Here is a 22527-nt window from a genome sequence, read left to right as displayed (position 1 = left end):
GCACAATAAGGTGTCCCCAACCTAACGACGAAAAACACCAGCATACCATAGCACAACCACAGCCTTGCTTAATTGTTGGCACTAGATATGATGACATTCGCCAAATCCAAATCCTTTCATCGGATTGCCACAGAGTATAGCGTGGTACATTACTCCAAATCACTCCTTTCCACTCACCTACTGTCCACTGACGTCGTTTTTTACACCACATGAAGTACCGCTTACTACTTACAAGTGGAAATTTGTGGCTTATGAGAACGTGCTCGGCCACAGTATCCCATTCTCCATAACTCCCTGCGCACTGCCATTGCGCCACCTGGACTGCCGGTAGCACTTTGAAACTCACAACTGATCCCCTCCGCTGAACTCACGCGGTGTTCTACAACCACCCTCAGCTGAGGTTGTGCCTTCGTGTTTTCACTTCACGATCAAATGAGCGGCTGTAGATGGGTAGCTGGAGAAGGATAGATATGTCGCTGATGGACTTTCTCCTCCGGCAGCATCGAATGACTAGTCCACGTTCCAAGTCTGAACTGTCCTGACCTGCTGTTACTGCTACCGTACCGCCAACCCAGTACTCCACGTCCGCTTTATAATGGTGAAGCCGTCTCTCGCGCCATCTAGTTGACAATTCTGTTTTACACAGGGGTGTCTGGATACTTTTGATCAGATTGTTTACGACTGGCAGAACAATATACAGTAACAGCAAAACACTATTTACTACATGGTTCTATTTTGTGAAGTTCTCTGACGGAATACTTGAACAAAAAACGTAAATATAACAGTAAAAATACTTCTGGTGGTCGCAGGCTCTGTTTGCTACACTGTTACGTGGTGGAATATAAGCAAAATATTATAGGTTTTAGGTTCCGCATTTATGCAAAAGCATCGTTTTTTTTTAATTCCAGCACATTTGGGCACCTCTTTGTCATCATCAGTGGGTTTTGTTTATTGAAAACGTGATTTTATGTTAAATGGTTTTGCAGGACCATCTGTATGGTATACTTCTATGGATAGGTACTGTTCTTTCGGACATGTTCTGGCAATACCGCCCATGACCTCCTTCTTCTGTGCGTATGCACACATATTAACCCGAACTCTTGTGGGACTTGGTAAGAATGTCTTCCACGAGTAATGAGTGTGTGGGGTAGGGACACTACGAATTTAGTGCTTGGACATATGCCAGAATGTGGGTTTCGCGGGAGGCGTGCGCTAGATATTCCCTGCAGTCGCACTACCCTCGACTCAGGTGGATGCCGGCATGGTAGCTCAGCGTATTCGGTCAGAGGGCTGCGTCCTCTCTGTAGTAATAATAATAAACCTGAGTCAAGGAATCAAAGATCAACTTGAACGGAAGTCCTGTGACGTCCGCCCAGACCAAACGAAACGAACTATATCGAACAAAATGAAAAAAAAAAGGGTAGAGCGTTTGCCATGTAAGCAGGAGATCCCAGGTTCGAGTCCCGGCCGGGGCACACATTTTCACCTGTCCCCGTTGATATACACTCCTGGAAATTGAAATAAGAACACCGTGAATTCATTGTCCCAGGAAGGGGAAACTTTATTGACACATTCCTGGGCCCAGATACATCACGTGATCACACTGACAGAACCACAGGCACATAGACACAGGCAACAGAGCATGCACAATGTCGGCACTAGTACAGTGTATATCCACCTTTCGCAGCAATGCAGGCTGCCATTCTCCCATGGAGACGATCGTAGAGATGCTGGATGTAGTCCTGTGGAACGGCTTGCCATGCCATTTCCACCTGGCGCCTCAGTTGGACCAGCGTTCGTGCTGGACGTGCAGACCGCGTGAGACGACGCTTCATCCAGTCCCAAACATGCTCAATGCGGGAAAGATCCGGAGATCTTGCTGGCCAGGGTGGTTGACTTACACCTTCTAGAGCACATTGGGTGGCACGGGATACATGCGGACGTGCATTGTCCTGTTGGAACAGCAAGTTCCCTTGCCGGTCTAGTAATGGTAGAATGATGGGTTCGATGACGGTTTGGACGTACCATGCACTATTCACTCTCCCCTCGACGATCACCAGAGGTGTAGGGCCAGTGTAGGAGATCGCTCCCCACACCATGATGCCGGGTGTTGGCCCTGTGTGCCTCGGTCGTATGCAGTCCTGATTGTGGCGCTCACCTGCACGGCGCCAAACACGCATACGACCATCATTGGCACCAAGGCAGAAGCGACTCTCATCGCTGAAGACGACACGTCTCCATTCGTCCCTCCATTCACGCCTGTCGCGACACCACTGGAGGCGGGCTGCACGATGTTGGGGCGTGAGCGGAAGACGGCCTAACGGTGTGCGGGACCGTAGCCCAGCTTCATGGAGACGCTTGCGAATGGTCCTCGCCGATACCCCAGGAGCAACAGTGTTCCTAATTTGCTGGGAAGTGGCGGTGCGATCCCCTACGGCACTGCGTAGGATCCTACGGTCTTGGCGTGCATCCGTGCGTCGCTGCGGTCCGGTCCCAGGTCGACGGGCACGTGCACCTTCCGCCGACCACTGGCGACAACATCGATGTACTGTGGAGACCTCAAGCCCCACGTGTTGAGCAATTCGGCGGTACGTCCACCCGGCCTCCCGCATGCCCACTATACGCCCTCGCTCAAAGTCCGTCAACTGCACATACGGTTCACGTCCACGCTGTCGCGGCATGCTACCAGTGTTAAAGACTGCGATGGAGCTCCGTATGCCACGGCAAACTGGCTGACACTGACGGCGGCGGTGCACAAATGCTGCGCAGCTAGCGCCATTCGACGGCCAACACCGCGGTTCCTGGTGTGTCCGCTGTGCCGTGCGTGTGATCATTGCTTGTACAGCCCTCTCGCAGTGTCCGGAGCAAGTATGGTGGGTCTGACACACCGGTGTCAATGTGTTCTTTTTTCCATTTCCAGGAGTGTATATCAACGCCCGTCAGCAGCTGAAGGTATTAATACATAATTCTAATTTCCTTCTGTATGGTGTCCTACACTGATAGATTGTCATGTGTTGTTGTGACCGATGCTCCTCGTTTTGCATTTTACGGGCACTGCACACACACACACACACACACACACACACACACACACACACACACATTAATGTACCGTGTGATCAGAAAGTCAGGATAAATTTGAAAACTGAATAAATCACGGAATAATGTAGATAGAGAGGTACAAATTGACACATGCTTGGAATGACATGGGGTTTTATTAGAGCCAAAAAACTACAAAAGTTCAAAAAATGTCCGACAGATCGCGGTCATCTGATCAGAATAGCAATAATTAGCATAAAGTAAGCAAAGTAAAAATGATGTTCTTTACAGGAAGTGCTCAATATGTCCACCATCATTCCTCAGCAATAGCTGTGGTCGAGGAACAATGTTGTGAACAGCACTGTAAAGCATGTCCGGAGTTATGGTGAGGCATTGGCGTCGGATGTTGTCTTCCAGCGTCCCTAGAGATGTCGGTCGATCACGATACACTTGGCGACTTCAGGTAACCCCAAAGCCAATAATCGCACGGACTGAGGACCTGGAAGGCCAAGCATGACGAAAGTGGCGGCTGAGTACACGATCATCACCAAACGATGCGCGCAAGAGATCTTTCACGCGTCATCTGCCGGACATTTTGTGTTTATTTTTGTTGTTCTAATAAAACCCCATGTCATTCCAAGTATGTGTGTCAATTTTTACCCCTCTATCTACATTATTCCGTGGTTCATTAAGTTTTCAAATTTATAGTGACTTTTTTATCACCCTGTACTTTGTGTAGTTTCGTTTGTTATAAACGCGTTGTCACTTCGCAAAGCGTGGTGAGCACTATGAGTTTTCAATAAACAAAACCCACTGATGGTGGCACAGAGGTACAGGGACACGTTCGAGCGAAAAGAAAAAAAAAACCGAAAAAACCGGTATTTTTGCTAAAAGTCGGAACCTACAACGTATAGCTTAACTGCAAGATCGGAAGAAAAGACAACAGCTGCAGATCCATAATATGGATAGTAAGCGAAATACTTAAGCACCTTGGTATTCGCCAATAGCTAGGCAATAACAGTCAACTTCAGAAGAGGAAGTGACTAAAAACAGGGAGGGGACGTACTTCCAAGTAACAATCGCCGGCTGCAGTTCCTAGGAGAGGAACTGCCACATCACGGCAGCAATCCGGCAACCGTGACCGGCGTATCTAAAGCTGGCGACTTGTCTCAGTACCGACGACGATCGTAATGGAACACACACGACGTGAAAATTTTACTGCCCGCCTTGCTGGCAGTGCGGCAACAAGCGTGGCCAACACGCGTCCATTACGGCGCGTCGAAGCGATTTGGCACGCCGCGGGGACGGCGGAACACGGGCAGCAGGGCCGCCCCACCCCAGGGTCTCACGAGAACGCAGCCGGGCGCTGTCGCCGCCTCTACGACTAATAACACGTACAGAAGAGACGCTACAGTCTCGGCCGCGGGACTGTTTGCTCTTGTAAACCTGCGTGAAATTACGCCGCGCCGATGGCACGTGAAGGAACGCCGAACTCGGTACACAGAGTCGGTCCGGCGGAAATCGACGCAGCGCATTCACGATTTATTAGTCCGCTGTTAGCAGAGGGAAGGCAGAGTGCGATACGCGGACGATAAGCGGCTTTAATTGTGGTCCGGAGGTGCTGCGCCGGCCGGAGAAGTAATGGACGCAATTTCACGGACAGCGGAGCCTGGCTGTACTTCTTCCTTTGTTCGTCTTTTGTCGGCACTCAAATAGGCATGCACTAACTGGCACGGCGGAGATGTAAAGCATCGCGCATAATTCATAACGCAAACACTGTTCAAAGATGCTGTACCGCCGTGTGAAGCGATCGTTACACTCACGCTATAACTTGCCTATGTAGGAAAGTCGTTGCCGTGTGGAGCGGAAATCCGCGCACGGTTTAGAAACGCGAGCATAACAACAATAAAATGTATAAAAATATTATACAAGAATCATTTTAAAATTTCTGCACGTTGTAAGCTAGAATTGAAGAAACAAAATTAGCCGGCCGTGGTGGCCGAGCGGTTCTAGGCGCTACAGTCAGGAACCGCACGACTGCTACGGTCGCAGGTTCGAATCTTGCCTCAGGCATGGATGTGTGTGATTTCCTTAGGTTAGTTATGTTTAAGTAGTGACCTCAGAAGTAAAGTCCCATAATGCTCAGAGACATTCGAACCATCTGAAAAAAAAATTATCTTACAAAATACGTTTGCAGGCCTTCAGTATAATCTCCATACTTGTTATGACAACTTCCCAACGTTTCGGCAACTTCTGTATTCCAGACAGGGCACCTTCATTGTTGAGAAGCTTCATCAGTTGCGTCAAAACATGTTCCACAGAGTTGTTTACTCAGTTTGGGAAACCAATCAAAGTATGGTCGGCTCATATCAGGACTCTATGGTGAATGGCGAAGTATCGCGGTTATTCGGAAAGTGAGGAACGATCGATCGCGAAATGGAAACCGCAGTGAAAATCCGATGAAGTTCTGCACAGGTGTGTTAGGCAGTGTCTCTAGTATGCCCATTGATCGCATTACGCGGTTCTTTTCAGTTCTGAGCACAGAGGGAGCACAGAAAGATACCTAAAACAATAGTGACTTCCGCCAAGCACGAGGGCCTGGTGAGAATTTCTCCTCAAGCTATGCAACCAACATTACATAACTGTCGTGTGTTTTCTTCTTCGAGACAATTCTCAGCCGCATTCTGCAGGGGCAATGAAGATGCTCCTGCATCGTTTTCAATTGGAAACATTTGTTTACCCACAATACCGCCCATAATTGTCTCCCTCTGAGTTTCATCTCTGCTCACATGAACCGCTGGCTATGAAGATAACATTTTGGCACAGACAACGAGCTGTAGGTCAGTGTGGAGAATTGGTGGAAAGCACTGGCGGCTGCATTCTATAACGAGGGTATTGGAAAGTTGGTACAACACTACGATAAACGTCTAAGTCGGATCGGCGACTATGGAGATAAGTAACTGAAAGTTGTAGCTAACTGTTGCAAATAAAACAATTTTCATTTTCACTGTGGTTTCCATTTCGTGACCTATCGTTTCTTACTTTCCGAACAGCCCTCATATTTCCCATCCGTATTTGTAGTCCTCGTATTTCCCATCCGTATTTGTCGAGCGTGTCTCACTGGTAGGACAATACTCGGCCTTATATTTTTTGTGCCAAATGTGGACACCAGCTGCAAGTACATTCTTTGACATTTTCCAGAAACAGCTTGTAGTACGTGCTAGTTACAGACGTCCCCTGGGGCAATGTTTGTAGCTATGACTCCATTCATGTCATACGGAAATATCATCATCGGAAGATATCATATCCCAAAATGTTGACTGCAGCTTTTGTTTTCTAACGCTTGTCGATAACTGTCGATTCCATATACAGCTGCATGTTCCATTATAATATTCTGGGTGAGATGCTGCTCAGATGGCTTGAAGGTAACGCGTATATCACCTCCAATAGAGCGAAGACTCTTTCTGTAGGGTGTAAAGTACAGCTGTTTATGACTCACCGCAATGGTTTAGGAGAAGTCGAGACAAACAATCTGATACAGGATACTTGTGGTATATCAAGCTAGAAAACAACCACAAATTGACAAACTTTTTCTGGGTACTATACCGCGTCACAGGGTAAAAAAGAGATCTGTACTGGAGAAACCAATGTTTCGGCCATGTTAAAAGTGGCTCTCTTCTGCTTCTACTGAAACACGGAAGAAGGCCACTATGACAATGGCTAAAATGCATGTTCCGGTATGGCTTTGTTTTTACATTACGAAGCGGCAACGTAAACAGAAAACTTTTATGTTAACTGACACCGGCCGCGAAGCCTCCGCAATTATGCACACATCAAAAGAAGTTTTGTATCACCTCGGTTCCGGCAGATCCGAAAACTGTACAGAAAATTGAAATCAACATAAACATCATTTCTGCCCTTTTTATTCCTCATGAAAACCATACATTGCATGTTATACCACCATAAAGCGGGACCTTCAGAGGTGGTGGTCCAGATTGCTGTATACATCGGTACCTATAATACCCAGTAGCACGTCCTCTTGCACTGATGCATGCCTGTATTATTCGCTGTAGCATACTGTCCACAAGTTCATCACGCCCAGATTGTCCCACTCCTCAACGGCGATTCGGCGTAGAACCCTCAGAGTGGTTGATGGGTCACGTCGTCCGTAAACAGCCCTTTTCAATCTATCCCAGGCACGTTCGATAGGGTTCATGTCTGGAGAACAAGCTAGCTACTCTATACGAGCGACGTCGTTATCCGGAAGGACGCCATTCACAATATGTGCACGATGGGGGCACGAATTGTCGTCTATGAAGACGAATGCCTCGTCAATATGCTGCCGATATGGTTCCACTATCGGTAGGAGGATGGCATTCACGAATCGTACAGCCGTTACGATGCCTTCCATGACCACCAGCGGCGTACATCGTCCCCACACAATGCCACCCCAAAACAGCAGGGAATCTCCACCTTGCTGCACTCACTGGACAGTGTATCTAAGGCGTTCAGCCTGACCGGGTTGCCTCCAACACGTATCCGACGAGTGTCTGGTTGAAGGCATATGCGACAATCACTGGTGAAGAGAACATGATGCCAATCGTGAGCGGTCGATTCGGCATGTTGTTGGGCCCATGTGTACCGCGTTGCATGGTATCGTTGTTGCAAAGATAGACCTAGCGACGGACGTTGGGAGTGAAGTTGCGCATCATGCAGCCTATTGCACAGAGTTTAAGTCGTAACACGACGTCCTGTAGCTGCACGAAAAGCATTATTCAACGTGGTGGTGTTGCTGTGATGGTTCCTCCGAGCCGCCAGCAGCGATGGTCTCGCGGTTCTAGGCGGGCAGTCCGGAACCGTGCGACTGCTACGGTCGCAGGTTCGAATCCTGCCTCGGGCATGGATGTGTGTGATGTCCTTAGGTTAGTTAGGTTTAAGTAGTTCTAAGTTCTAGGGGACTGATGACCACAGCAGTTGAGTCCCATAGTGCTCAGAACCATTTTGAATCCTCCGAGCCATAATCCCTAGGTAGCGGTCATCCACTGCAATAGTATTCCTCGGGCGGCCTGGGCGAGGCACGCCATCGACAGTTGCTGCCTCTCTGTATCTCCTCCATAGCCGAACACCATCGCTTTGGTTCACTCCGAGGCGCCTGGACACTTCCCTTGTTGAGAGCCCTTCCTGGCACAAATCAACAGTGTGGACTCGATCGTTCCGCGGTACTGACCGTCTAGACATGGTTGAAGTACAGACAACACGAGCCGTGTACCTCCTTCCTGGTGGAATGGCTGGAACTGATCGGCTGTCGGACCTCCTCCGTCTGATAGGCGCTGCTCATGCGTGGTTGTTTACATCTTTGGGGGGGGTTTAGCGACATCTCTGAACAGTCAAAGGGAGTGTGTGTATGATACAATATCCATAGTCAACGTCTGTCTTGAGGAGTTCTGGGAACTGGCGTGATGCAAAACTTATTTTGAAGTGCATATTAAGCTACAACTGGCCTACAAGTACCACCGAAGCTACAGCGTATGTTTGGCGCGTGAGTTTTAAAATCCTCCTACCTTCTTACGCCGCCGGCTTTGTTGTGCACCTACAAAGTGTAAAATTGACGTTTGTGTACATGTTGCTACCCAATTTTGTGGATTGTAACATCGTAAAACTAACAGTTAAATAGTTTTGCTTGTCTTAATACAAAACGAACTGGAAACCTTAAGTAATTTTTGTGTAACTTGTTCGAAAGTCTATTCCTTTCATTACAGGAAAGGTCAATTTACTGATCTTCAGGAATGTCGGTGGCATAAGAGGGCGAGAGGATATTACATATGTCGCGCCGTGAGCATGTGCTGTAGCTTAGATAGATTTTGTAATCCAATTTGACGTTGTTTTTCCTCTTCATGGACAAGTGTCCTTTGACAAATTGTTCGGCTCGGCTTCCCCTAAATCACGGTGTTACGTTGTGAACAGTTATCGCTTATACCTTATATAATAGTAGCTAAGATCAAATGTTTTCGTAATAGACTACTTGGGTTCAGGGAAGTGACTGTGGTCTTATCATACTTGAGCCGGGAGCTCAATAAGCCGGAGGATGACAGAAATAAAATTTTAATGAAATGTGGGAACTTGTATGGACTGTAGTAAGGAAAGTTTTGGAGGTAGAGAGGTAGAAATTGATTGAAACCTGAACCAAATGGCAATTCTCGTATGATTATCATTGAAAAGAAAGCAGGAGAATAAAATGGTTTAGAAATTGAAAGGCATATTCAACAGTACAGTGAGGTGAGTAACATCATGCGATACAAACTGATATCGTGTCGAATCTCCTTTTGCCCGGCGTAATGCAGCAGCTCGACGTGGTATCGACTCAACAAGTCGTTGAAAGCCCCCTGCAGAAATACTGAGTCACGCTGCCTCTATAGTCATCCATAATTGCGGAAGTATTACCGGCGTAGGATTTTGTGCACAAAGTAACCTCTCGATTATGTTCCATAAACGGTCGATGGGATTCATGTCGGGTGATGGGCGATGTGGGTGAACAAATCATTCGCTCGAATTGTCCAGGGATTCTTCAGACCAATCGCGAATAGCTGTCGCCCCTCGAAATTGCGCATCGTTGTTTCTCAACATAAAGCCCACAAATGGCTGCAAATGGTCTTCCAGAGCCAAACATAACCATTTCCACTCAATAATCGATTCAGCTGGACCAGAGAACCCAGTCCATTCCACGCAAACACAGTCCACACCATTATGGAGTGACCAACAGATTGCACAGTGCGTTGTTGACAACTTGGGTCCGTGGCTTCGCGGGGTTTGCGCCACACACTAAGCGTAGCATCAGCTGTCACCAATGAGCTCGGGAGTCATCTGACCAGTCCACGGTTTTGCAGTCCTCTAGGGTCCAGCCGATAGTCCAAGAGACCGGGCAAGACAGGCGCTGCAGGCGATGTCCTGCTGTTACCAAAGGCGCGAGCATCGGTCGTCTGCTGCCATAGCCCATTAACGACCAATTTCGCCGCACTGTCCTAAACGATACGTTCGTCGTATGTCCCACATTAATTTCTGCAGTTATTTCATGCAGTTTCACTTTTCTGTTAGCACTGACAATTCCACGCAAACGCCGCTGCTCTAGATCATTAAGTGAAGGCCTTAGGCGTTGCTTTGTCTAGGTAATGCCTGAAATTTTGTATTCTCGGCGCACTCTTAACACAGTGGATCTAGGAATATTGAATTCCATAACGGATTCCGTAATGAACGCCCCAAGCCTCAAGCTCCAATTACCATTCCGCGTTCAAAGTCTTAATTCCCCGGCGTACTCAGTGGACGGGCGGTTCTAGGCGCTTCAGTCTGGATTCGTGCGACCGCTACGGTCGCAGGTTCGAATCATGCCTCGGGCATGGATATGTGTGATGTCCTTCGGTTAGTTAGGTTTAAGTTCTAGGGGACTGATTACCTCAGATGTTAAATCCCATAGTGCTCAGAGCCATTTGAACCATTTTCTTAATTCCCGTCGTGCGGATGTAATCATCGCGGAAACCTTTCCACACGAATCACCTAAGTGCAAATGACACCTCCGACAATGCACTGCCCTTTTATATCTTGAGTACGCGATGCTATGATTTTCGTCACCTCAATGTAAATCTCCAATTAACACACATGAAATTATTTTTGTTACTTATATGAACACTAGTTACCAACCCACGCCAGTTAGAACTTAATGCATAAACTGTACAAAATTAGTAGTCGCTCCATCGGCAACAGACAAACACAAAAGCTAATATGACGGTGCAGCGAGATGATTAAAGGAGCAAGAGATAAGAGGTGAGGACGTCGTAGTGCACTTTACACTAGTACGAAAGGTGTGGTGTGGTGCAAATATCCGGATGAAGTGCTGGAACGAAGGAAAGTTGTTTGCATCAGTGGACAGAAGTTCCTGTTACAAATGAATAGGTGTAGCGTGAAACATCCACCTAGAAACGCATATACCGACGAACGTCTGGAATGAAGAAACTGTACTGTCATCGTGTGCTTCAACCGTCAATAAACCCATCAACATCACAGCAAAATGCATTGGGCCGACCAACCACAAGGCACTCTCAGCAAGCAATTTCTTTTGCTTACCGTGTTGTCCGCTCGCAATGTGAGATTTCACATTATGAGTTGGTATTTGTCAGTTTTTATTTAAATACCTGACTCCAAGATTTAGCCATGCGACATTTTCTTGTGCTTCGATAAGTTGATGTGAACGTGGAGCGATAGGCGTTCCGGCACACGCAAAGCGCGCCCTGCAAACTTGCATCTGTTGCTTCGTTACTTTTCGAATACGATAGCTCTCCATTTATTCTATGATCGTGGTTCGAGACTCCTGGTTACGATATACTTACAATATATCGATTACAATTTCTTGCGAGGGGGTCGTACTACTTAACGTCTCAAGTACCAGCATTCGACTAGCATCTAGAGATTTCTGGAAGGTGTGATCTGCATGTATAACCTTCGCGAAATATTTTAGCATAACCGCGATACTGCCAGCGGTGTCGTTTGTTGCCATTAATCTTGTACATTGTACTGTAAATTTAACTAATCTTAAATCCCACGCAACATGGATTGCTTAGTACGTATTACCATCTACTGTAAGTGTAACCCTACACCTCAACTAGCTGCAACATACCGAGTCGCTGGTAATAGAAGAATTGTCCCTCACCAATTCACTCTTCTCTCCGCAGACGGAGAATTATCCCTCATAACATCCAAAGAATGTTTTGTTCCAGTGGACATCTTTATTTTATTTTTTAAATTTATTAGCTTACGGAACACGCCCATAGAGCCGTCTCAATAGCACAATGTCAATTATGACCATACAAACGCAAAGACAACACAACACTCAGTCCCCTAGCGGAGAAAATTTCTGACCCGTCCAGCAATCGAACCCAAGCCTCTTCTGTTAGCAACAGAGAAAAATCTCATACGAAATTTACTTCTGCAGCACGCAGGTTTGAACTAAACAGAAGTACAGGTCTCCAATCTCGTGTACAATGTATCACGAGCTAACCAGTTAATCATTCGCAGAACAAATACGCAATTTCACCAAGCTGCAACTGATGAAGAGTCAAGAGGTTTCGAAATGCGTTGTGTGTAACACAGGCTTTTGTGACTGACGAGCTCTTTCCTCGCCAACATCTTTCACAACACAAAGCGACTGATGCATTATAACATCATTCTGAATCTGTTGTCTTGGTCACTGTCGGGCTTCATTTGAGTAATAATTAATGAATATTTAATTAAAAGTGTCAAAAATATCTAACAATCAGCATTACGGTAGGCAGAGAAAGAGAAATTTAACAGAATGTACAAGGTGCTTATTGACATGACAGACAGAAGATAATGCCGACCTATAGCTGCGAATACACAGCTATTCACGAAGCAGTTGCAACTGATACTTATAATTTGGACATGGTACCAGCGTAACACCCACTCTTCTTTTCGCTACAGGATACTATGAGTTCTGCAGAGTGGTACACCGGACGACGACAAGTTTCCAAATGGCTCTGAGTACTATGGGAGTTAACATCTATGGTCATCAGTCCCCTAGAACTTAGAACTACTTAAACCTAACTAACCTAAGGACATCACACAACACCCAGCCATCACGAGGCAGAGAAAATCCCTGACCCCGCAGGGAATCGAACCCGGGAACCCGGGCGTGGGAAGCGAGAACGCTACCGCACGACCACGAGATGCGGGCAGTTTCCAAATGGTCTGTCAATTAAAAATGTGAAATCAAGTAACTTCAGCTTCCGTAAGTCTTCTCAATGCCTTTTTGGGGGTATTACAGTAAAAAAAGGGAACGTTCAGTTTTTGCCTACAACTTGAAATATTAAATTATGAGTAAATTCGTTTTGATTTTGTTCCTGTGGCACACTGAAAGGTCTGTCAACATATCAACTTAATTTTTCAGTAAAAATTCATTCACGGTTATCGCTTGTTTCTTGGGGTACGGCATAAATTCGAATAGTCTGTTACTGAGGTGTTGACCTGTATATAAAACGTTGCCTCTAATGGTAATAAATGACAAATCATAGCTGAAAGTGTACAATACTCTACAACTGATGAAATGGACAATTTTTGCTTCCGTGCTGACCCAGCAGTGATGCTCGGGAGTATCTCATTAAGAGTAACAGTGCTTGCACACAATTCTCCAAGTAGCGTCTGTTTTCCGATTAGCCACATCCACGATAGTATCGTCTCAGAAGAAATGAAAACACAGCTGGAAAATTAGATTTTTAATGAAGCGAGGCGCCCCATCCCTACCCGTGCTGATAACGCTGCCACTACAGGCGCGTCCATCAATCATGCAAATTGTTTCTGTCAGGATACTTCATCAGCACTTTAAGATCAACACACCTAACAGCGCCCCATCACAGAAAAAACAAGGATGGGAGAGGAAAGCAATCTAACAAAAACAAAGGAACCACTGACACTTCTCGATTGGCTGACGATATTTATAAAGCAACAGTCGGCTACAGGGCACGCACAAGGCGGCGACGCGAGAAAAGGAAACGAGGTGCTAGATTTACTATATCCCGAGTCGGTTTTACGCCAGTGACGCGATGTATGGGACATTCCCGGCGCGCTTGTAACAAAATGTGGCGGTCGGCGCACAAAAAACCGCTCGTACGTCAATGTCTAGTTTAAATTCGGCAGTCCTTTGGAGCCCGCTACACGCGCCGTCCAGCGCACGCACGCACTTCTCTGCGTGGTCTCCTCTCGTTCTCTCTTTCGTTTCTCCGTTCTTTTCTCTGCACTGTTTCACAACAATGGTGTCGCTCCACGGAGCCACAGTGACCCCCAATGCACTTTAAACACAGGTGTTGACTAACAGCATTGCCTGCCACAGGAACATGTTCCATAAATAGTGTTGTTTGGTCACATATGTTTCCAACCATTTCAATGAAGCAACATTTCAATGAAATAAAGTTCGAGATACACTACAAAAGGTTGTTACTGGTACACATGAGGCAGTAATGATTGTTTACTACAAGTGACAATTCCATGTGATTAAAAATTTCTGCCATGGAACATCAGGTATCAATTTGGAATGCTTGTGGAATAATTGACTTGGGTGTAGCACTGAAGAAATACTTGTTTTGTAAAAGTGACAAATGCGGCATTGTAATTTTATGACAGGAGCATTGCAAGAATGAACGAATTTATGAAAAGATAAGACATAATACAGCCACGGATAACACAGTTACTTTCGATAGTGAGTTTTAAATTACGGTAGATTTCTTTTACACAGATGGGATGCGAAAAGATGTTAAGTCCCGTGACTTCTCTACGAAAATGAACACGTGTGCAGTCTCAAACACAACAGAGTAGTACTGCTGTTGACGAACTCTTCGTTGCGTGTCCAGAAGACGACACACTGCCGATTCGTGTCACTTCACAGTAAATAACAGTGCGCGGACTTACCGAGAAGGCGCCTGACTTCGGGCTGGCTGAGGTACAGGTTGAGATTCCCGGAGCACAGGTCGAGGAGGAAGCAGCAGACGAGAGAAGAGGCCAGCCGGAGGCGGCCGGCGGCGCCCCGGGAGGCTTCGGCGTGCAGAGCCATCGCCGCGTCACATCACAGATGATAGCCACTCGTCGCCGCGTCGCGAAACCAGCACGGAACACGCGTCGCTGCGTAGCACTAGCCCCGCCCGACCGCCATAGCTTTGCCAGACTGACTGGCCCGCAGCCACAGACTTGGCGCGAGCCGGCCTGCAGTCTGCTTGTTGGGGGAGCCGAGGTGGGGGGACGCCGCGGCCCGAAGGTCGGCGGCGACGCACGAGCGCGCACGATCGCCGCGCTACACGCGCGCTTCCTCGTCTCGCCGCATCGCAGCATCCGTCCGTAGCACAGAGCGAGGTGAGGACTGAGGAGGCAGAGGAACGCCTACCTGCTTGCAGCGTTGCTACGGAGATTCCACGCTCACTGAGAGGTAGCCAGTTGGTTAGATCACGCGCGCCGGGTACTTGGGACGATATCGCGACCTACGCTTTGCTGACCACTTGGTGGAAATTATTCGGAAAGATATGTTAGTCTACCATTTGTAGACGAAGAGAAAGCTTTCGACAATGTTGACTGGAATACTCTCTTTCAAATTCTGAAGGTGGCAGGGATAACATACAGGGAGCGAAAGGCTATTTACAATTTGTACAGAAAGCAGATGGCAGTTGTAAGAATCGAGGGACATGAAAGGGAAGCGGTGGTTGGGAAGGGACAGCGTTGTAGCCTCTTCTCGACGCTATTCAATCTGTATATTGGGCAAGCAGTAAAGGAAACAAAAGAAAAATTCGGAGTAGGTATTAAAATCCATGGAGAAGAAATAAAAATTTGGGGGTTCGCCGATGACATTGTAATTCTGTCAGCGACAGCAAAGGACTTGGAAGAGCAGTTGAACTGAATGGACAGTGTCTTGAAAGGAGGGTATAAGATGAACATCAACAAAAGCAAAACAAGGATAATGGAATGTAGTCGAATTAAGTCGGGTGATGTTGAGGGAATTAGATTAGGATATGAGACACTTACAGTACTAAAGGACTTTTGCTATTTGGGGAGCAAAATAACTGATGGTGGTCGAAGTAGAGATGATATAAAATGTAGACTGACAATGGCAAGGAAAGCGTTTCTGAAGAAGAGAAATTTGTTAACATCGAGTATAGATTTAAGTGTCAGGAAGTCGTTTCTGATAGTACTTGTATAGAGTGTAGCCATGTATGGAAGTGAAACATGGACGATAAATAGTTTAGACAAGAAGAGAATAGAAGCTTTCGAAATGTGGTGCTACAGAAGAATGCTGAAGATTAGATGGGTAGATTACATAACTAATGAAGAGGTATTGAATAGAATTGGGGAGAAGAGGAGTTTGTGGCACAACTTGACTACAAGAAGGGATCGATTGGTAGGACATGTTCTGAGGCATCAAGGGATCACCACTTTAGTACTGGAGGACAGCGTGGAGGGTAAAAATCGTAGTGGGAGACCAAGAGATGAATACACTAAGCAGATTCAGAAGGATGTAGGCTGCAGTAGGTACAGGGAGATGAAGAGGCTTGCACAGGATAGAGAAGCATGGAGAGCTGCATCAAACCAGTCTCAGGACTGAAGACCAGAACAACAACAACATGTTACTCTACGAGCGGTTTTTAATTTGTAAACACCAAAATGTTGCAACACTTTGTTTGTATACTATACATGGTGAGCCAGGAAGATAGGTATATTCTATTAGGGGAGATAGTATCGGTGTTATACAACAAAGAACTTCAAATGTCCTGTACATATGCCCTTTTCTTAACCTATCCGTCAAACAGATGTTTGAAAAAAAGGGGCACCAACCGTACTGAAAGTACATACGACGTAGTGTTGTCAAAGGAATGTCTTCCAAGTATTCTAGTACGACAACTTGAAGGAAATCAAGATACCGTACTCCATTAAGACTGTAATCTGAAACAACTAGAAGATGAGTTGCTCATCAATAATACTGCACCACGCGTTCTCTGAGATAAGCCGTCGAAAATATGTTTCCACAGTAGCGTACAGATCTTTCTCTATCGACACGTCAAAGCTGGGGTATTATTGATGCCATTGAGGGTAAATGGCGACTCATCACTGAATAGAATACATGCAATGTGGTCAGATCAGCAACACAGAGCTGCCTACAAGAGCTGCAAAATGCATCACAGTTCACTGTGTACTTGTTGCACATATTTTGAAAGGAAATGTACACAATTAAACACAATACCATATCGTAATGTTGAGTACCATCGCCTTCGTTTGTCCTGCTCTCATTATTTTCATTAGTTTTCTCGGAAACACTTCAGAACAGGAGATAGAGGGTGTGTCCTGCCAACCAGGAAGGTTGCAGTGTTGGTGAGCGGGGAGGGGGGTTTCACAGTTGCCTACTCGGAGTTGGTGCCACAGGAACAAACTATCAATAGCCAAATTTACTAAAAAGTCCTTGAAAGGCTCCGAAACCGGATGCATCGCGTCAGGAAGGCGATTAGTGGAAACTGGTGACTCCATCACGACAACGTGCCGTCTCGTACCGTCTTTATTGATTGCGAATTCCTGATCAGGCACGATGTGGCAACGCTGCCCCAACCTCCACACAGTCCTGATTAGGCACTAACGGACTTGTTCCTGTTTCCTCGAATAAGGAGAAGCTCAAAGACCCACATCTTGGTATCGTAGATGCCATGAAAGTCGCCGCGACGAGGTGTCTGACGGAGGTTTCAGAAAACTGTTCTTTACGGATTTATTCAACTTTAATCCTGACACATCCTGTATGTTCAGACGATGTTTTTAGTTTAGAATCACTAATACTATCACTCCTCACAGAGTGTACATTTCCTTCTGATTCAACCTGTATATATCCAATTGCCACAGAAATAAATAAATAAATATATGTATATATTCTTGATGGTATTATGGTTCTGTCGTTGCAACCACAGAACCAAAATATGGTCAAGAATTATAAAGCATCTACAGACGCTATGGCCACACAAATGAAGAAGTAAATAAATATACATATATGTAATCTTTTTCCGAGTTGTTTTACAGCGCATTAGCTCAGTTCTAACGACCATGTCTCGAAGCAAATTATTTCATTGCACATCCAACTCTGCTTGAATTTTTCATTCTGTACAGGGTCTTCCTACTTCTTTTGCATGGAGATTGCTAACACATCACTCCGCTACAGTCGCAGGTTCGAATCCTGTCTCGGGCATGGATGTGTGTGATGTCCTTAGGTTAGTTAGGTTTAAGTAGTTCTAAGTTCTATTGGACTGATGACCTCAGATGTTAATCCCATAGTGCTCAGAGCCATTTGCGTTTTTTTTTTTTTTTTTTTTTTTTTTTTTTTTTTTGCATCACTTCGGTTCCGAGAGTTCCGGTACCTGTACAGAAAATTGGAATACAGATCAACATAAACATCATTTCCGCTCTTTTTTTTGCTCATGAAAACCACACATTGCATGTTGTACCACCATACAACGAGACCTTCAGAGGTGGAGATCCAGATTGCTGTACACACTGGTGCCTCTCAAGCCCAGTAGCACGTCCTCTTGCATTGGTGCATGCCTCTATTTGTCGCGGGATACTATCCACAAGTTCATTAAGACACTGTAGGTCCAAATTGTTCCACTCCTCAACGGCGATTCGGCGTAGATCCCTCAGAGTGGTTGGTGGGTCACTTCGTCCATAAACAGCTCTTATCAATCTATCCCAGACATATTCGATAGGGTTCATGTATCAAGAAAATGCTGGCCACTCTATTCGAGTGATGTCGTTATCCTGAATGAAGTAATTCACAACATGTGCACGATGGGGACGTCAATTGTCGTCTATGAAGGCGATTGTCTCGCCAATATGCTGCCCATGTGGTTGCACTATCGGTCGGAAGATGGCATTCACGTATCGTACAGCCATGACCACCAGCGGCGCAGGTCGGCCTCACATAATGCCACACAAAAACAGCAGGAAACTTCTACCTTGTTGCACTAGCTGGACAGTGTGTCTAAGGCGTTCAGACTGACCAGGTTGCCGCCAAACACGTCTCCGACGATTGATTGAAGGCATTCGTGACACTCATCGGTGAAGAGAACGTGACGCCAATCTTGAGCGGTCCATTCTGCACGTTGTTAGGTGCATCTGTACCGCGCTGCATGGTGTCGCGGGTTGCAAAAGTGGACCTCGCCATGGACGTCGGTTTGAAGTTGCGCATCATGCAGCCTACTGCGCACAGTTTGAGTCGTAACACGACGTCCTGTGGCTGCACGAAAAGCGTTATTCAACGTGGTGGCAATGCTGTCAGGGTTCCTCCGAGCCATAATCTGTAGGTAGCGATCATTCACTGCAGTAGTAGCGCTTGGGCGCCCTGAGCGAGACACGCCATTGACTGTTTTTTCTGCTGCGTCTCCTCCATGTCCGAACAACATCGTTTTGGTTCACTCCGAGACGCTTGGATACTTTCCTTGTTGAGAGCCCTTTCTGGAACAAAGCAAGTTTGCGGACGCGATCGAACAGCGGTATTGACCGTCTAGACATGGTTAAACTACAGACAACATGAGCCGTGTTACCTTCTTCCTGGTAGAATGACTGGAACTAATCGGCTGTCGAACCCCCTATGTCTAATAGGTGCTGCTCATGCATTGTTATTTACACCTTCGGGTGTGTTTTGTGACATCTCTGAACAGTCAAAGGGACTGTGTCTGTGGTACAATATCCACAGTCAACGTCTATCTTCGGGAGTTCTGAGAACTGGGGTGATGCAAAACCTGTTTTGATGTGTGTAGTAAGTTTTCCGGCCATCACTCATCCCCACCCGCCCCCCCCCCCCAAAAATGGTTCAAATGGCTCTGAGCACTATGGGACTTAACATCTGAGGTCATCAGTCCCCTAGAACATATAACTACTTAAACCTAACTTACCTTAAGGACATCACACACATCCATGCATGAAGCAGGATTCGAACCTGCGACCGTAGCAGTCGCACGGTTCCAGACTGTAGCGCCTAGAACCTCTCGGCCACACTGGCCGGCTCACTCATCCCCATCTCCTCAGAGGCCCATACCATTTTAACGCCGTTTTTCCGCCTCTTCGATTCTGTTGTGGGACTTGTCATTCGTTCCCTGATTTCTCTCCTTTGGATGTTCCATCGCCTTGAAGCTTTACAACTTCGCCCAAAAAAATCCATAACAAATGAGAATATTCTTCGAAGAAGCACCGAAATGTAACAAACATGAGTCTGTGTGGTATATCAGAGTGGAAGTATGCGAAGTAAACAAGTGGTAACACATCAGTGTCAGACACAGTGCAGTTATACTTACAGGAAGACTACAGAGACTAGTTTGAGCTGGAGATCATGAATGTGTTCCATGAGAGAGAGATTTTCGTTTATCTTCAGTTTTAAGATTTTAAAATGAACAATTTCACTGATCTTTTGACTGCCTTGTAATTAAAAAGATTCACTGCTACAAGAGCTTGCATCAAAACCTATATGTACTACATAATAACCAATAAAAGTGTTTTGTTTGCATGTTTTAGTTTCTTTGTTTTATAATATTTTTGTCTCAGAATTTTAGTTGCGCTTTGTGTCGATCGAGCAAGGCCGTTCGCTTATTTTTTCATCAGCCTTCTAATTGGTTTTACGGTATGCACCATGACTTCCTCTCTTGTGTCAATTTGATTATCTCAGAGCAGTACTTAACCCAATTGTTTGTTCTACATATTCCTATCTCTGTCTTTTCCTGCAGCTTTTACACTCTGTGGCTCCTTCCAGAAACGTGGAACATATTTCTTGATGCGCGAGTAGATGTCCTGTTCTCTTTCTTGTCACAGTTTTCTGTAAGTTCATTTCCTCGCTTATTCTGCGGAGAACGTCCTCGTTTCTTATCTTATCAGATCACCCAATTTTCAACATTTTTCTATAGCACTATGTTTCAAATATTTCAGTTCTCTTCTTTCCCAGTTTTCCTACAGCCCACTATTCACCTCCAAACAATGTTCAGATGGAGAAGTACGCTCTCGGAAATTTCATGCTCAGTCTAAGGTCTTGTAGGTATCTCTTGGCTGGGAATATCCTCTTTCGCTGTGACAGTCTGCTTTTTATATCCTCCTTGCTTCGTTCTTCAACTGTTATTTTGCTTCCAAGTAGCAGAATCCCTTCATTTCATCTACTACGTAACCACAGTTTCGAGAATACTGGAGCTTTGCCTTGCGCTCTCCACGCTGGGGTAGTGTGATGCGGGAAACAACTCGATGACCTCTTTTATCGGTAGGTAGCTGGTGAATCTCATTAGGCCAACAGCAGCTCCTTTTGGAATGCAGGCAGCTTTAACGGAAGTTGGGTAGTAACCTGAAAGATGGGCTGGCGTCTTCACCCACTATGGTCAGTGAAAGTTGCGCCCGCCCTCCAGCCCTCAGAGCATGACCAAGAACCTATTTTTGGCTTTCCGCGTGAATATCAAATAGCAAGACACGACGGCACCGTCCGACCAGCATGGGAGAGTCAGTTACGTTTTCTCCAAAAATTTGGTTCAACCAATAGAACTGCGCTGCCACTATACAGTGTTATCGTTGCATAATTCTAACCATCGCGATGGCATTGCTCCAACCCTGTACCAACTTCGTGTTTAAAATTGTCATTCGGTACGCAAAACAAACGAAGTTATATGTGCTTTCCCCTGCTTTTTCACGAATTTAACAACAGTTCTTACTCGTTTCATTGGCACCAAAATAAAAGTCATTCCTCCGTTGTAGGACTTTTTGGTATTAGGAGTTGGGAAGGACTAAGTTGGGGAATTTGCTGCCAGCTATCTTCTGATGAGGTAATTTGGAGGGATCGTATGCTAGTGGCCGTTTGGTGCTGTTGCACACACTTTGCTCTTCTTGAGGAAATGTAAGTTCACGGTATGGGGTGGCGCGATTAGTATTCTGGGCAACTCGCTTGATTGTGTGTTTCTAATGCGTAACTTGAGTTACGATCTGATTTAGTGTTAACTATTGAATTCGCGAGCTGCACAGGTAAGGATCTTCGTTCATCATAAAAAGAAGTTCAAATGTGTGAGAAATCTTATGGGACCTAACTGCTAAGGTCATCAGTCCCTAAGCTTACACACTACTTAACACTAACACACACACCCATGCCCGAGGGAGGACTCGAGCCTCCGCCAGGACCAGCTGCACAGTCCATGACTGCAGCGCCTTAGACCGCTTTTTTTAAAATCTCATTTTGTTCGTTTTCGTTCGTTGTATGTGCTCGGGGCGGACGTCGCAAGACACCCGCGTCAGTTCGTCGTTGATCCATTACCTCAGCTTTTTATTACAGAGGGTAGCTAACCCTCTGACCGAACATGCTGAGTTACCGTGCCGGCACCGCTTGGCTAATCCCGTACGGCGTTCTTCATCCTCTGTGCAGTGCTCCAGGTAAATTTTTGTGGCCCCATCAGTGTTAGCGTAATTCTTGGTCAGTTTCATTGAATATTCACATAACTTTGCTCTCTGGCAACTTGTTGTTAGTTTCTTGGAGCATACAAAGCAAATAAATACCTGTTATCTGCTTTGAATTGAATATCAATATCCTTCAGCTTTCCCTACAAATCTTCCTGGTAACGCGATCCATAAAAACTACGTAGTAACTTGTTGTACGTCCAATTGGTTCACGCCTCAGCCGCGTCCTTCTCCACAGCGATCAAGTTCCAGAATAATTTACTTATTATTTTGTGAATGCAACGAGCTTTGCAATCGCCCGTCAGGTTATCAGTACGATTTAGTTCTACTCGTTATTTTGTGATAACGAAGAGCATTGCTCCTCTTGTATTCCTAGGATTTGGTTTTATTAACTGGGGAGAGTTGAGCCCATTTCCCATAGATGTATAAGTTGGAGGTGGGCTGGCATTAATTCGCAACGTAACCACCGGACTACGAACTTTCGCCTGTTATTGTTTCTCA

The 22527-nt window shown here is 45.9% G+C and overlaps 1 protein-coding gene across 1 annotated transcript in view; it reads right to left on the bottom strand.

The window, feature by feature from the left end:
• LOC126344554 (tyrosine-protein kinase Dnt-like) overlaps window positions 1–14774 on the bottom strand; it is a 500421-nt gene extending 485647 nt beyond the window's left edge. The window contains exon 1 of the mRNA XM_050002028.1: window positions 14506–14774. Within this exon, the coding sequence (XP_049857985.1) occupies window positions 14506–14647 (142 nt within the window). The 5' untranslated portion in view covers window positions 14648–14774. The remainder of the gene's footprint in view (window positions 1–14505) is intronic.
• Window positions 14775–22527: the final 7753 nt, after the last annotated feature.

Source organism: Schistocerca gregaria, chromosome 1 (assembly GCF_023897955.1).
Source record: "Schistocerca gregaria isolate iqSchGreg1 chromosome 1, iqSchGreg1.2, whole genome shotgun sequence".
NCBI lineage: Eukaryota > Metazoa > Arthropoda > Insecta > Orthoptera > Acrididae > Schistocerca > Schistocerca gregaria.
This window is presented reverse-complemented; position numbering and strand designations above follow the sequence as displayed.